Here is a 16,014-nt window from a genome sequence, read left to right as displayed (position 1 = left end):
ATTATGTTTGAAAAGTTATCCCTAGCTTCTTTTACTGCTTTCATGTATTGGTTAATTGCTGTCAAATAATCTGTCCAGCAATCATTCACAGACAAGTTCTTAGCAGACCTAAAAGGACGTTTCTTCTTGTTCGATAGACGCTTTAGGTGATTGTTGTACCATGGAGCATTCGAATCCATGCTTATGGTAACAACTGGAACGTATTTATTTGTTAATTCATTCATTTTTATGACAAACATACTCCAATTTGTCTCAATGTTACAACTGTCAAAATCGATCATTAAATGATAAAGAAAGGCAGCAAGCTCTTTGTTTATTGCATCGAAGTTAGCATTTTTGTAATCTTTAATGTTTTTCTTTTGTTTAGAAAGCCTGGGTCGGACTTTGTTCATTTCAAACAAAAGTAGAGAATGACTGCTAAGACCGGGCAAGTATATAATGTCAGAAACAAGGTCGGCAGGAGATGTAAGAACGAGGTCCAGGGTGTTCGCAACTGACTGTGTTATTCAAGTTGGTTGCTTAACAAGCTGGGTTAATGAGAAAAGCGAACATAAATCTTGGAAATCTTTAGCCAGAAAACAAAATGGATGAATGCTGGGAAGATAGCAGGACCATTTTATGTTAGGTATGTTAAAATCATGGAGTAATAGGATAGGAAGATTGTAGTGGTTTGAAGTGACAAAATTTAATACATGCATTTCACTGATGAAACACTGTGTTAGATTAGGAGGACCCTTGCATACACCTAGAATTATTTTCTGATACGCTATTTGGGTTACCACCCAGACAGTATCTAAACTACTTGCTACTTGTATAACGTGAGAAGTTAGGTCGTTGCATATGCCTAATAAACACCGCCACCCTGACGTTTATTACAATCATGAGGAAATATTAAAAAATGACGTGCTGTGGAAAAGATTTCACAGTCTAAAATTTCGGGATGAAGCCATGTTTCAGTTAGTCAGCATTAGATGTGTCAATTGCAGATGATAAAAGTTCTCTCTTGTTAAGGATGATACAAATGTTACAAAAGAAAAAAGTCACATTTCGCTGCGCAGGCCTGCTTCCCCTCACTGGTTCCTATGTCACATCTTGTGATGCAGAGGAAGACTGATCCTTATTCTCTGAGCTTGACACCCTTACCATTAATCCAATCATACCGATGCCTTCGCACATAAAATGGCCAGCTGGGCTCATTGGACTAGGGCAATTTCCTGGCGCATGCTAGTGATGAGTAGTCAAAAGATTTTATGGCTGCGATACTGCGAAATGGGTCGTAAATTGACATGCTAAACTAGGCAGTGTGATTCTGAATTGATTCAAGGGAGTTAAGCATTTTTGACGCGGGTTTGAAATAGATGATGGCTATTCTGGCATAGTGTGGATTGAAGTCTCGTCAAATAGTTTCCTGACAGATATACAGGACAGAAAGAAAGGGATCGCTTGATGCAACCAAGTGAGCTGTTAGTGTCAGCACCGAGCTGTCAAATATGATCAGCCTGCGACAGATCACTCATAAATACAAAACATCCCTGCACTCTAAATCTTTTACATCATCTACTTTGGTACCTAGCATGAGCGCTTTGTGCTCTCGCTTATTGACTGGCACCATGACGAGGCACGGAACATAAGAACTCTAAAATGTGACCGCAGCCATTGTTGCCACAGCAACAGCTGATGGATTGGACACTCTTGACTGCCTAAGAGGAAGGTTTAGCTTGGGCCTAACTCCGATGTGGCCTTTTCAAATACATTTAAAAAGCAAAACGCCTTTCTGCAATAAACCCTGGACTGATTTTAATGAAATTTGTTGCATTTGAGAGAGGAAGTTAAATTCTAGTGACTGTTGGAAGCGGAATTTCGATTTATGGCCTGAATATTGTGAAAAGGATCAACAATTAGAATGTTAAAAAAGGTAGACACACAAAGTTTATAAATTAATAGCTCTGCATTAAAAAACAGATATTGCGGTTCTGTAAACGGCATCCATTAGATCATTCAAAGCAGAAAAATTTAATATGTCAATTTATATCTTACGTGAATTCGGTACGTTGTGTACAAGGGTTCTGCAAAAGCTGCATTTTCATATTACTGAATTTTTTTAGATTCATGTGTAACATATCAACTTTGTCCGCTTTAGATGTACTATCAGAAGCAATTCACAGAATTGTGATATTATTTTTCCTTGCTAAGTTAGAGAATTCTAAAGTTGATAGTTTTTCTTTCATAAATTATTTTATATTTGTCAATTTTTAATTAAAAAATTGACGATCTATATCAAAAATTGGAAACCAACAGTCACTGGATATTAAATTTTTCTTTTATATGCAACAAGCTTCGTCAAATTTGGTGCAGTGGTTGCTGAGAAAAATGATTTCTCCTTTGACATGTATTTAGATAGGAGCACCCGAGCTAAAGCTTCCTGTTAGTGTCACCATTTTACATCGTTGTCGGATTGGTTATATTTTGTATGCGGTGTAATGGCCCATGAAGTACGTGGTAGCTTCAGTTCCAGTTCTATTGACAGGGAGTTCACAAAAAAAGGCATTCTGTTTCAGTCACGTTTGTTAACATTGCACCTATGGGCAACCAACCAAAGTTAGTATCCTTGTTCCGTTAGTCAGAGATTTCCGTTTAAGCGAGTTTCCATTTACCATATTTATCCGATTCTAACGTGCTCCGGAATCTATCTCACACCCAATTTACGAGGGTCTAAAGTAAGAAAGTAAAAGTACACCTGAAAGTGACAGGCTGCTGATTCATAAAAGAAAAATATAGCATGCACCCAACATTTGCGATCAGACATAACGACACGTTACCAGAACTTATCTTCGTAGACTACGAGATAACGAGAAAGCATTTGATTGAGTTGAACCTCAGCAATCATGGATGCATTACGGAATCAGGGTGTAGACAAGCCGTATGTAAAAATACTGAAAGATACCTATAGCGGCTCCACAGCCACCGTAGTCCTCCATAAAGAAAGCAACAAAATCCCAATAAAGAAAGGCATCAGGCAGGGAGATACCTCTCCAATGCTATTCACAGCGTGTTTACAGGAGGTGTTCAGAGACCTGGATTGGGAAGAATTGGGGATAAGAGTTAATGGAGAATACCTTAGTAACTTGCGATTCGCTGATGATATTGCCTTGCTTAGTAACTCAGGGGACCAATTGCAATGAATGCTCACTGACCTGGAGAGGCAAAGCAGAAGGGTGGGTCTAAAAATTAACCTGCAGAAAACTAAAGTAATGTTTAACAGTCTTGGAAGAGAACAGCAGTTTACGATAGGTAGCGAGGCACTGGAAGTGGTAAGAGATTAGAGAATACATCTACTTAGGGCAGGTATTGACCATGGATCCGGATCGTGAGACTGAAATAATCAGAAGAATTAAAAATGGGCTGGGGTGCATTTGGCAGGCATTCTCAGATCATGAACTGCAGGTTGTCATTATCCCTCAAGAGAAAAGTGTATAACAGCTGTGTCTTACCAGTACTCACGTACGGGGCAGAAACCTGGAGGCTTACGAAAAGGGTTCTACTTAAATTGAGGACGACGCAACGACCTATGGAAGGAAGAATGATGGGCGTAACGTTAAGGGATAAGAAAAGAGCAGATTGGATGAGGAAACAAACCATCGGCCGGCTTCGGGTGCGACACTACAGAATGGCGATGCACTTCAGTGGTCGCAAATATTAAGCGCACAGGGGCGGTATGCTCGAGTGATCACATTCGTGAAACTCTGCATTGAAATAGTCAAAGTATGCAGCTGACAGCGCACCTGGAACTGTGCGTAGATAGCAAGCTTGACATGGCATCATAAATGCTGGCGGCCGATCACACCAACGCATTTGGTGTCAAGTCGAGCAGAACCTCATGAAAGTGATGCTATCTCCGCAAGTTATATGCCAAGAATACCGTTCTAGATCATAGTCCAGCACAAAATGAATCAGCAGCAACATTTCCAAAACATGCTCTGTCGCCATTTTCCGATGGCAATAATGCTGCATCTGACAGCACTGACAGTATGCTGTTGCCAACACTGGGAAAGCAGTTTTGGTTTTATATCCGATTGTAACGTGCTGCCAATTTTCTTACCCATTTTCTTTAAAAAAAGGTGCACTTTAGATTTGGGTAAATGCAGTATGTGAAGTCCACTGTATTTCAGAGAATGAGAGACGGCATATCAATGAGATTACTCAGTCACCCGAGTGATGTCACTCATTGTACATAGCCTTTTGTCAAGAATAACGTTCACAGAGTCTCATTAGGATTGCCAGAGAGCAACATGCAGAAAGAGAAGTTAATCAGTCCATTAGCCCAAAACACACACACAGCCGCAACCACACAGCTTAAGCGGCTGCACTAAACTGGAGATATTGCATAGGAACTTACAGAGGCCACAAGGCCCTCCTTGCTGGCTGCATCCAGAGCTTCGTTGAGCTCACCCATCTGCGAAAAAGGAGAAGGAAGAGAGTTAACTTTCATTCAGCTTAAGCTCACAACAACAACTGTCCCAAGGAAAGTATTATAGATGCACGCCTCTTTTGTAAAGTGAAAGGCACCAGTGGAAAACAAACCCGGAACTTGCTGCTTTTTCCCGATTACAAACAAATGCACATGAATAGAGTTTCAGCTTGTCCGGTACTCTGGTCGACGCCAATGCACTGGGCGTTTCTCTGGAGTAGCGCAGGCAATAACGTGAGCAGCCCAAGGGCTGGTGCCAGCTGCCTGGTGGCGCAGAGCTCAACCAGACAAACAAAGAGCTAATATATTGCAGTAACCAAGTGTATTCTTTTTCTTTGCTGGTCTAAATTTTCGCAGGCACAATTGTGTGAATATTTGCCTCTGCCGAAAATTTACATCAGCAGTGAAGTAGAATATAGTTGGTTGATGCAATGTTAGCTCTGTGTTTGTGGGGTTCAGCTCTCTCCACAAGCTGACAGCACCTGTCAAGCTGTGCACGTTTACGACTCCCGCCCATCTGGTAAAATGCCCAGTCCACCTGTGTTTACCGTAAAGACAGACAAGCTAAAGCGCTCTAATAATCTCCCTCTGTAAATAAATATCTTTACTTTGAATCCCTGAACTCTGACAGCAAGACTACTGAAGTGAAACAGCCTGTACCTAAACAATGCTGTTACCCGCCATGGTTGCTCTAATAGAGGCCATGGTGTCGGATTGCTAAGTTGGAGTAGTAGCTGAAAAGCAAATGACTACAACAAAATTATGCAGAACCCATCTGTGTTGTCTATCCATGTAAGGTAAGTTTTCTTAGATTTGGAGAATTGTGCATTGAAACACAACACATGGTATGCACAATGTGCAAGTCTCTTTATTTGCTCTCTCTCGGTTTTCGTTGCATGGTTTGTTTTAGAGCTAGTTTGCTCCCACGCGTCTATATACTACCGCTCACGCATTGGTGCGCGCGCGGGCGGGCGGCGGTTTCGGCTTCTTGCATTTGCAAAACTGATGGCTATCTCGTTACTAATCGCGCAATGGGCGAGCGCTTGTTTCTCGCTCATTTAGTGCTCACAGGAGTAAGCATAGGAAGGATGCCGCTGTGCATGGTTTCTGTTTCTTTTTTTTTTCTTTTTTTAGACTTGCGAAAACTAAATGCCTCTGGTTGGTGATAAGATGAAGATTAACAGAAGTTTGTCGCACGTTTTAATTTTTTGGCAGGCACACAACCACACAGTTTTCGTGAGTGAGTGCACCTCTGCAGTTCCATTACGCTATGGATGTACATATTAGTGTAAGAGCAGGAGCATTTGAGTCTTGCGAAATATTCTCATATGCGCATTTTCAAAGCCTTGAACTATGTGTATAACAATGCATCAAATTTTTAATTCTTATAAGTTTATTTCCTTTTTTATTGTTGTTATTCATGAAAGAAGAGTACGTATGTACCAACGCAAAATATTTTTTTCTCACTTTACGGTCACCCTAGAAAAATTAGGGTAAATTTTGTTCGAAATAAGTCCCTAAGAATAATTGGAATCTGCAATTAAAAAAATCAACCCTTGGCGGTCGCATATGGCAAAAAAATATCGATTTTCAAAGGGTTAAAAAGGCTGCCGACGTCTTGGTACATGTCAGTGACGAAGGCTGCCCCCTCACCCAATATGTTTGACAGTAAAAAAGAATGTGTTTTCATGTGTGTCCTGTTTATTCTTTTGCGCTATACCAACGGAGCTAGTGTGCTTTTCTCGCCACCACAACTATACATATATACAGTGTAAGATCTTGTTAACTTGAAGCTGTAAAAACCAAAAAAGAAATTCGAGATAAGCGGAGTTTCGAGAGCAAAATCAGAAAAATATATGCCCGCGGACCACGCATGTACCACATGGAGACTTAACAAAATGTCGCCAATAATATTCTCGGTCACTCTCACATGTATCAGCAATGGAAACGTAGGCATCAACCTGCAACGGCGTCACTAGCATTGTGCCAACACACTGTGCTGGGCACAGAGTCAAGAGGATTGATCCTAGTATTCAAAGCCAGTCATCCGGGCAGAACCAGCTCCAGACATACAAAAAAGCTGGCGCTGCTACTTTCTGCATTGAAATAAATTCCGGATGATTTCACTTTGAAAGCTGAAACTGAACCACGGAAGAGCACAACTGCCATTGGCAGATGCCCACGTGTGACACTGTATTTATGCCTCACTAACACGCGAGCATGAATCAGGCATTGATAAGAATGCCTGCTTCTTGCTGAATGCCACAATCTCCCAGAAAGACTATGGCCTTACTCACATGGTGGCTTCTTTTTGGGTGCAGCGTGGGGGCTAATGACACCTTCTCAAAAGTGCCAATCACCGTGCTCAAGGTCACGATTAATATGCTGCGACTACATTGACGCGTCACTGAGTGTGTTCGAAATGAAGGGGGTGGGGGAACTTCAACTCCCAGCTACCCGCTTCTACGTGAGGCCACAACAAAGTGGCAGCAAAGGAAGTGCGTGCGAGTGGTGATATACAGAAAGAAGGGGGAAAGAAGCAGCCAGCACAGACAATGTGATGCAAGAAACTTTTCAAGAGGTGAAAAACACATGGGCTGACACCGCGACTGGAAAAAAAACTCATCCGATATTTTTAGATACCTGATTTCGAGCTAATTCGGTCGGTCGGTCGGTCTCTGTGCGTGCATGTGTGTGTTTGTCTTGTGGAACTATTTCCATGAGTTGCGTGGGCATGGCATTTTGATGTCTGTGCATGCCTGTGCCAGTCGATAGCAGTTAGGTACTTCCAAACTATAGGAAGACACTAAAAAAAAGCTTCCCTTAAAAAAAAAGAAACAGGCAAGCAGCAGGCTCACAAAACAACCTCACAGTGATACTTGTCAAAATGGTGAACTAAAGTTATGCTAGGGCAGCTTGCTTGTAATTTCTTTATAGGGCCCCTTACCAGGCCCCATAGCAAATTTTGGTTATATGCTGGAAGTTGTTACGTGTCCTCTAGGGAGCGTTCTGCTGAAAAAATTTTCAAATCGGCTCATTAATAGCCAAGATAGAAATATTTCGGTGCCATGAATCCATGATTTCAGCAGGCGGGCTCCACTGCCAAGCAAGACGCTCTCTCCACTTGCCCCGTCTAGCCTACGCAAGTGAAATTCCTTCCCTGCACTCTCCCATACCGGACCTCGCAGATCGCGTGATGCATACGTCGCAGGCCCCGCCTTCTTTTTTTCTCTCTCTCTCTCTCTTTTTTTTTACCGTTGTTATGCACTTTCGCCGACGGCGTCGTGCACGAGCTGTTGTCTTGTTCGCACAGCGCATGATTTTGCGTGCTGTGCAAAAGGAACATGACTAGCGGTATAATTCAGCGCTACACGAATACTGAGGCAGAACAAGCGGATCGCAGAGCATGATCGCGCGCTGGACTACGGGAGAAAATGGCACAGTTTCGTTACCTGTGCATGTGACCACACGACTGTAGGAACAAGCAGACAAAGCGGAAGTACATCTCTCTTGGTTCGGTGTGAAGTAAAACAAAAAACATGCAGACATTTCGTTTGTGTGTTTTATTATTTCTCTAAACTTCAATTCGTCAATTCAAGTAACAGATCGCATAGATAACAGATGTTGTCTTGAATAATTCTCGAAGTCACGTGCCACCATGAGCAACGTCACACTGCGGACATGACTACGTAGGCACAGGGGCACGACTACGTCACCATCCGGTTTGCAGCGCGGTGGCCGTGAGAAGAATGGCATTCGGTTTGAAATTTCAGACCTTTCTGCGGCACGTAGCGATGTAATACTTTGCAGGCAAGATCGTTATCGCAAAATGTATGCTCTGCACTTGTCAGCTCAAAATGGCCAGACCTGGTGAGGGGCCCTTTAAAAGGCCCCTCACCATGCCACATAGCGAATTTTGGCTGTACGCTGAAAGTTGTTACGTGTCCTCTGTGCTGCCGCAAGAATTTTTCAAATCAGTTCATTAATAGCCGAGATAGAAAAATTTCAGTGCCGCGAACCCATGTCTTCCGGAGGCGAGCTTCACTGCAAACAAAGACGATCTCTCCACTCGCCCCGTCTAGCGTTTGCAAGTGAAATTCCTTCCGTGCATTCTCTCATACCAGACCTCGAAGATTGTGTGACCCATACGCCACGGGCGCCGTCTTCATTTTCTTTCTCCTCGCTTTTTGCTGCGTGGTGCACTTCTGCCGATGGTATTGCGCGCAAGCTGTTGCGTTTGTCTCGTTTTGTTCAGCACACGATTTTGCATGCTGCGCACGAGAACGCCTGACTAGCGGTATAAGCCAGTGCTACGTGAATACTGAGGAAGACAAAGAAAGGCTAAAAAGGTAAGACAAGAAAGAGTGACACTGTGGCGTCACTTTGTTATCCTGCCTTTTTTGCATTATCCCCCTTCAAAAAACTTTATATGTTATTGTGAAGTAAACAAGGAAGATCTGCAATGTTTTCAGCACTAGACTGCATCACAAATGCTATCTATGAACAAAACAGAGCAGTTAGGGGGTGTTAGAGAGTCTTGATATATAGGGTAATCTCGCTATCATGCACCAAGTTTTAAAAAAAAGCAAAGCCTTCTCATATGAAATCAACTGCATGTTGTTAGCAGCAACGTGAAGTGCCCACAATTTTTGTACTCCTCACAATTAATTTGTTTTTAATGATTCATTAACTTTTTCATTATTGGACTTACAATTTATATATGTACGTCAACACTATTGGGGGCAAGCGCCACCACTATAAAAGCTGGCACCACTGTCGGCATGACGTGGCAGGAGGGATCACGTGGACACAGCGGCCGCGTCGGCTGCTTCGGAAGCGCCGAAGCGAGCTGGAAACGAATGTTTAAAGTCCTACCTTCGCTGCGGTTCTGATTAAGCGGTGAGGCTTTCCCGCCTTGGGTGTCTGCTCGACAACATTTGAAAACACTATAATAGGTAGTGGCTGCCTTTGCAGGCGTCCAGCATGGTAGGCTACTGTTCGGTGCCGCAGTGCCGGACGTATGCAACAGAGCCTGGTGTCAGCCTTATTCCCACGTAGCCGCAGGATAAAAAGCTGCGTGAAGCTTGGCTCGTGAAACTTAGAACCGGCAAACAGCCATCGGCTACAACTCGGGTATGCAGCAAACAGACGCGAGGAAGGTTTCGGTTATGGCGTCGAGACTGTGATGTTCAGTGAGTAGCAGAAAACGTGCACTGAGATGTTCGCTCACGCCCGCTGGCCGGCTAATGTCATGACGCTTTATTTCGACTATGGACTTGTTGATGCTAGATACTGGCAAGTTCCCTGGAGTGGAAAGGGTGGGGTAAGAAGCACATTAAAGAAAGGCATGGCATATGGTCATGTTTGTGTTATGAATTAACGCATTGGATTGAGAAAAGGAAACAGCGGGAAATCGCATGCTGAGAATACCGATAAACATACAGTGCGACGCAACTTCAGAAATTATATTGAAGCATCCAAGAATTTAGAAAAAAAGATTGAATCGTCGCGACGACACATCACAGTCGCCGTAGCCATCAAAGTGTCTATAAAGAAATTATTTTCGAACAGCTCCGATAGCGTCCACGCAACAATGGTTGCTTGTGTACTGTCAAATGCTTATATTCTGTGGCCTAAAGCTCATGGCACAGTGCGAAAATGCGCTCGCAGCGAAAGCAAAACATTGTGCGCAGACATGCATGCAGACACGCAGTCGGTCGCTGCGGACCCGTGCGATCGCTGCATTGAGGCTTCATTATATTATGCTCCATTCGGTTATACAGACAGCCCACTATAAGAAGATATTTCACATAGTTTGCTGTCAGCGTTTGCCTACCTTTCACGCAAGAAGCCGGTTCGGGAGACTCCATCGTGGCGACCGTGCGCAGTGGCGTTCACTGTACGTATTCGGTAAACACATAAAATCTTTAAACGATTCTGTGCTTTCAGTTTGCCCAAGATTATTATTTCAACAGTAAGAAACTTCCCTCGTTTTGAGAGTACTTACAGAAATGAGACTACTTACAGAAACTTACTCCGTAAGTCCTCGCCCCCAATATTACGCATGGCACTGTTGTAGAAATGACCACTTTTACAGCCATACAGTGACTCAACAAAAGCTACAAAGGTTTCGAGGAGGTTCTACAAGAGTAGGCGCCATCTCTCCAACTCTCCACTCCAACTTCAACTTTTATTTTGATGTGTGCATTATTGATTATTTGTTCCCCTCCCCACCTTCCTGGTCTTCAGTGACAACAGTATTTCCTAAATAAATAAAATAGACTGATTACTCTGAGCAACCTGAGAGAGCATAGAATTGAAAGGATTTCTGGAAAACAGACAAACGAAGCTAAATCTCGTCGCCACAGTGAAGCAAAGAAAGCCCGCTTGGAGAAGAATGCCTACTGAGGGTAGACAACATAAAAGACAGTCATGGAACATCTCAAAGAAATGCAAAGATGACATTTGGAACTCATACAGATTCCTTGCTCACATTGTCCAGAAACACTACGGCAGTAATCGTTGTCAAGCGTTGGACGGCAATACGTCTCTCGTCAGGAAATATGCTAGACAGAATAATCAACCATGTCAAAAAATGTAAAGATGTGTACAAGGAAACCGTAGGGATTCCGAAATGTCATATTTGCATTTTTTAATGTGGTCAGTGACTGCATTTTATTTTGTCTAACATGTTTCCTGCCCAGACGGATTTCCGTTTAATGCTTGACTACAGTTATTGCCAGTACTGCCTACGCAGCATAAGAATTTTTAAGTTTTACACTTCTTCTAGAAAGACTCGATTGCATTCTGGTCAAATTTTATGCAAATTGATCAACTGCAACAGTAATAAGCCTGTTTACAAACTTTCAATTTCTTTCTTCTCTGTTTTCAATTTTGTGCATTTTCACTGCTTGTGGACAAAAATAATTGTGCTTAATCTGATTCAATCTCAGCTGAATTTTGCATGCACATGCATATGCACAAGGGCATGTAGAATGCAAATATTTTGAATGTAAAATAATTTGCAGCAATTCTTGTCATGTGCATGTTAGAAAACAAATAATGATATTACTCAATAATGATACTTATCCGTAATGATAGTTGAGATTAAACATTTTGTCTTTAAATAACAAGGTAGGAAAATTATTTTAGAGCTTATTTTCAATTTGTTGTCAATGTAAGCTATTTCACAACACTTTCCTAGTTCTGGTACGAAGCCCAAACATTGCCCAACAGACCATATTTCACATGTGTCACACCATTGCATGGAAATGTTCAAAGCATGTTAATGTGTTGTCAAGCAAGGAAATATCCCATGCTGTCAGACTGCTAAATAATTTCACAAGGTCAGCCAACACCACATTCTTGATTTCTCACACAGATACTTGCAGGTCAGTGCTCGAACGAATGCTCTGAGCATCTCCAAAGAGTACCTCAGCTCCGTACAGCCAGCATTCGTAAACCACCAACACAATCTGTCAGAGTGCCTCTTTAATTGCCTATCCTACACAATCGTGCCTGGTCACAAGCAACAGCTAATTGAATACATAACTGTGTGCTACAGCATAGACTGCTTATAATGTAAGTCACCGGAGTCATGAATATTCACACTATAATCGGTACCGCACGATATAACCAAAACAATATTTTTCAAAGGCTGCATACGTGCAAAATATATAGACCAAGCAGCCGTGCTTATTTGAATATCAAGGCATGTGATGGGGATGTTTGCATCCATTTAAATTTACAAACGTTGAAAGGTTAACGTGTGATAACCCGTGGTCTTCACATGAAGCAGACAAATGAGCACAGAAAAATTACACGGAAACCATCGACAATAATTTTCAAGTAAACGAATAGCCAGAACGAACGACCGAGCGACAGTCCCCAACTCCTCCTCCTTCTGGTCTCTCTTCGCAACTTGCTTGCCAGAGAGTAGGCACTCTTTCCTTGACCTTTCCACGAAAGAATGAGCAACTGAGCTAATGAGTGACAGTGCCCCCTCCCATCTTTCCCATTTCCCTATCAACTAAGTGAGACCTCACGCACAACGGTCTCCCTCTCCTCTTTTGCACCCCTCTTCATAATTTGGCTGCCCATGAGCAGGCGTCTTTTCCTTCAGTGCATTTCCTTGCCCTCCCTCACCCAAGTCTGACCACTGTCCACAAACTACCATTGTGCCTACCACAAAAATGGATGAAATGACCAAAAGCAATCCCCCTTTTGCGATGCATTGTGGCGCTATCGCGGGGTGGCCATGAGGAACAATTTGGCAGGTGCCGTTGTGCGCCGCAACAGCCACCCCACGCAAGACTAGTGATCAAACAAGCAGTGTGTGAGACAAGACCGAAACGATGTGCATGCGCAGTCATATTTTGTCATCATCAGCTAACCATGGAGCCCGCTGGTGGAAGCTTTGTACCCGGAGGTTTCTTCGGCGTGACGAACTGCTGGAAGAAGCACTTCGGCAGCGCTTTACAAGCTCCTCCTTAACCTGAAACCACTGCACCGGTGGTGTAAAGTGAATAAGTAATAAAACAGTATAAGAAAGCACGAAAATGCACGACTCGAATAGGGTATGAGGTGTAGTTCTTAGGGCAAATATCACGTTTCACCACTGCATATCTTGCTTTATGGTGTGTCATAGTGCTAGACGTACATACATACACAGGCAGTGGGCAGGCCAACAGAATTCCAATTTGCATACGTTATTTACCCACATAAAGTGTGTGTACATTTACAACAATGCCAAAAAATGGTCAGAATGCCCATTATCGGTGATACCTCCTGTTTGTAGGGCAACTGTCTTCCTCTTAGAATGCGCCACGGTACGAACATAACAGTCAACCTCGTCCTTTTTTTTTTTTTTTAGCTGGTCCGTGTACACAAACAGTATCGGTATGAATCCAGATATGTCTGGGCAACAGCGAAGGCGCCCCAGAAATGTGTCAGTTACACAATAAGACGAGCCACTCGACTCCAGAAGACACCGCACTGAAAAATTAGCCTTAGTACATAAGGTACTGCATCACAATTCGCTAAACGAACATAAGCCTTCTGCAAGTAAATGTTACTTAGTGCTGACAAGAATGACTAAACGACAACTAGCAACGATTGCTAACTAGCACCATCAGCTACTTCCACAGTGCACGCAGTTTCCCACATCAGGCCGGCATTGCAGGCGTGCTTGGCTCCAACAGATAACTAGTACATCGACATCACAAGCGATCGCCGAGAGATTATAAAGCCCAAGTCGTTGTGAAGTTGCGAAATGATGGCGTTCTAGCGGTAGCCGCACAGAGACGATAGCAAAATAAGAAGACCACACACACACACACACTTCACGTTTCACTCAGCCAGCTCACGCGAGCTCAGAGATTGTTTGTTTCGCTAGCTCAAACATACATTTGCATCTTTGTTGAGATTATTCATATGAGTCAGTAACGACAAAAACTGAGGGGTAAACTACATATGTGTATACATACCTGTCATAAAGTGCTTCCCGCACAGTCGAGATGCTGCTGACCCTTGCGCATCTTGCCGCTTCACGGCACTGCCGATCACGTTTTATCAACAGAAATCGTAAAAACCGTACTGTCCTGCTGGGACAATCACAGGAGGTGGAGCCATAAGCGAAACAGGAGATTGGCATCGCACCAACTTTTGATGGCAATAATGTTCGAAAGGCGTTCCGCGAGCGCGGCAGCGAGAATGGCAAGGCTTACAAGCAAGTGAAAGAACTTTATTGGAGGTCCGGTGAGGATGCGAACTCGTAGTGCACCCGGCGAGTCCCACGTCGGGACCAGCAGGTCTAGCCCACCGGCTCAGTGCTGGGCATGCCGGACAGTCAGGATTTGTTTGTCTAGAGTGGGGCCACGCAGAAACAGGTCCCACTCTTCCTTGCTAAACTTCAGGTATCTCGACCGCCATTCCCAGAGCATGTGTGCTAGAGTGGAGGTTTGCCCGCAGGACGGGCAGGCATTGTCGCTATACACATCGAGATAAACTTGTGTAGAACGGCCAGACACAGACACGTGCCAGTCTGTAAGAGTCTAAGAGAAACAGCTGCTTGTGCCCTATTCAACTGAGAAGTGCAGATCTGCCATGGCCAGACTTTACTCACTCGGAGAAGAGAGTCCGGCTGTGCGCCTGCCAAATCGCCTCAGTCCTCAGCCACTAGGGCGCTGCGCATGCGCAGTTCGGCATCGCAAAAGATGGATTCGCATCAAAATCTGCATTTGCTTACTGCACACAAACTGAACAGCCAGAGAGCATCGGATGCATTTGGTGAGGAGCTGACAGTTGGCTAGAGCAAAGGCTTCTCGGTCCCCTAGGCAAGATGCACCTTGTTGAGAAGCGCACTTGCTGCCTCAAGATATCTATGGGATTTTCCAGCAGCCACATTATAACTGGTATTTCATCTCGCACGGCTACACTATAAGCAGTAAGCATATACATGGAGTTCTGTGGAAGGGTATACCAAAGTCAGATAAGAGTGCGTAATAGCTGGCCCTGCAGCACTATAAGCAGTTAAATTATAAGTGGTCCGAGCTGCAGATGAAATTTTGTGGATGGTACATTGCAGAAAGTTTTTTGTTCTATATTTAAGAAACTTTTTTTTAACAAAGTTTGGCCCTTACCATGGCAACGAGGGAAATGTAGAGGAACATGCCAGCAGCCAGGGCAAAGATGTGGGGAGCCCCCTCAGTGAGGTCGCCCACCAGGATGCCAACGCCTAGGCCTAAGAAGCAGGTCAGCGCCGACAAGAAGTTGTACACCACAGCCTGGCGGGTGCTCATGCCCGCACTCAGCAACACTGCAAAGTCCCCTGTATTCAGAGTGACCATAGTGCAACTCAGTGACATTGATGGCCTATTCTCTGGACATGAAAACAACCTATGGGAATACCACAGCCAAAACTTCATTTTAAGATGCTTTACTAGCAGCTAAAAACTTCCTTCAATCCATTTTATCATAGCTACTGTTATTTAGCCACACATGCCCAATATAATAGTTGTTTCATTGGTTAACATGTCAAGAATCAGCACTTCCTCAATTTTCAGTGACAATGTAATAATAACTCTGCTGACTATGATGGAATTTAAAAGTTTGGGTTACGATATGAGCAGTCGTGAGAATCCCAGTTTTCACACGAAACATGCAGAAACTCTGCAGCAACTGAGTTTGTCACCACTAATGAAAAGGGGGCACCTATCCCAGAAGGCTACATAACAGTCCCAACTCTACAGTGCCTCGCACCATTTTGCACAAGGCAAAGAGCTCCTTGGGGATCCAACAAATTTAGCCCAGTGGCGTCATGTAAGTAGCACAAGGCTACATCACGGAGGCACATTTGAGGCACAATGGCTGCATGTTTGGGATCTGTTTATCTGGTAATGATCCGAAGCAATATTTCCAGCAGTCACATATTGTTCATACTATTCACTTGCTGTTTTAAGGCCAAACCACACATACGCTTGCCTTCACGTGCAAGCTTGCGCCAGCGCGCTTACACATGCGCAGATGGTGCGGGACAGATAGTATGC

The 16,014-nt window shown here is 43.7% G+C and overlaps 1 protein-coding gene across 6 annotated transcripts in view; it reads right to left on the bottom strand.

Moving 5' to 3' along the window:
• The window catches only part of LOC126539327 (metal cation symporter ZIP14), a 179,801-nt gene that overhangs the window by 38,813 nt on the left and 124,974 nt on the right, over positions 1-16,014 (bottom strand). For 5 of the 6 annotated variants that reach the window (XR_008614318.2, XR_008614317.2, XR_008614319.2 and 2 more), the window contains 2 exons: positions 15,109-15,296; positions 4,397-4,453 (listed from right to left, as the gene is read on the bottom strand). Coding sequence is in view for 3 of the 6 variants with exons in the window: in XM_055075577.2 (XP_054931552.1) it covers positions 4,397-4,453; positions 15,109-15,296 (245 nt within the window). In the remaining 3 variants the exon portion in view is untranslated. Of the gene's footprint in view, positions 1-4,396; positions 4,454-10,304; positions 10,366-15,108; positions 15,297-16,014 lie in introns of those variants that run through there. The other variant, XM_072285645.1, reaches the window with a different exon arrangement.

The sequence above is a fragment of the Dermacentor andersoni genome, chromosome 11, assembly GCF_023375885.2.
Source record: "Dermacentor andersoni chromosome 11, qqDerAnde1_hic_scaffold, whole genome shotgun sequence".
In the NCBI taxonomy this organism is placed as follows: domain Eukaryota; kingdom Metazoa; phylum Arthropoda; class Arachnida; order Ixodida; family Ixodidae; genus Dermacentor; species Dermacentor andersoni.
Note: the sequence above shows the minus strand (reverse complement) of the source record. Positions and strands in the feature narration are given on the sequence as shown.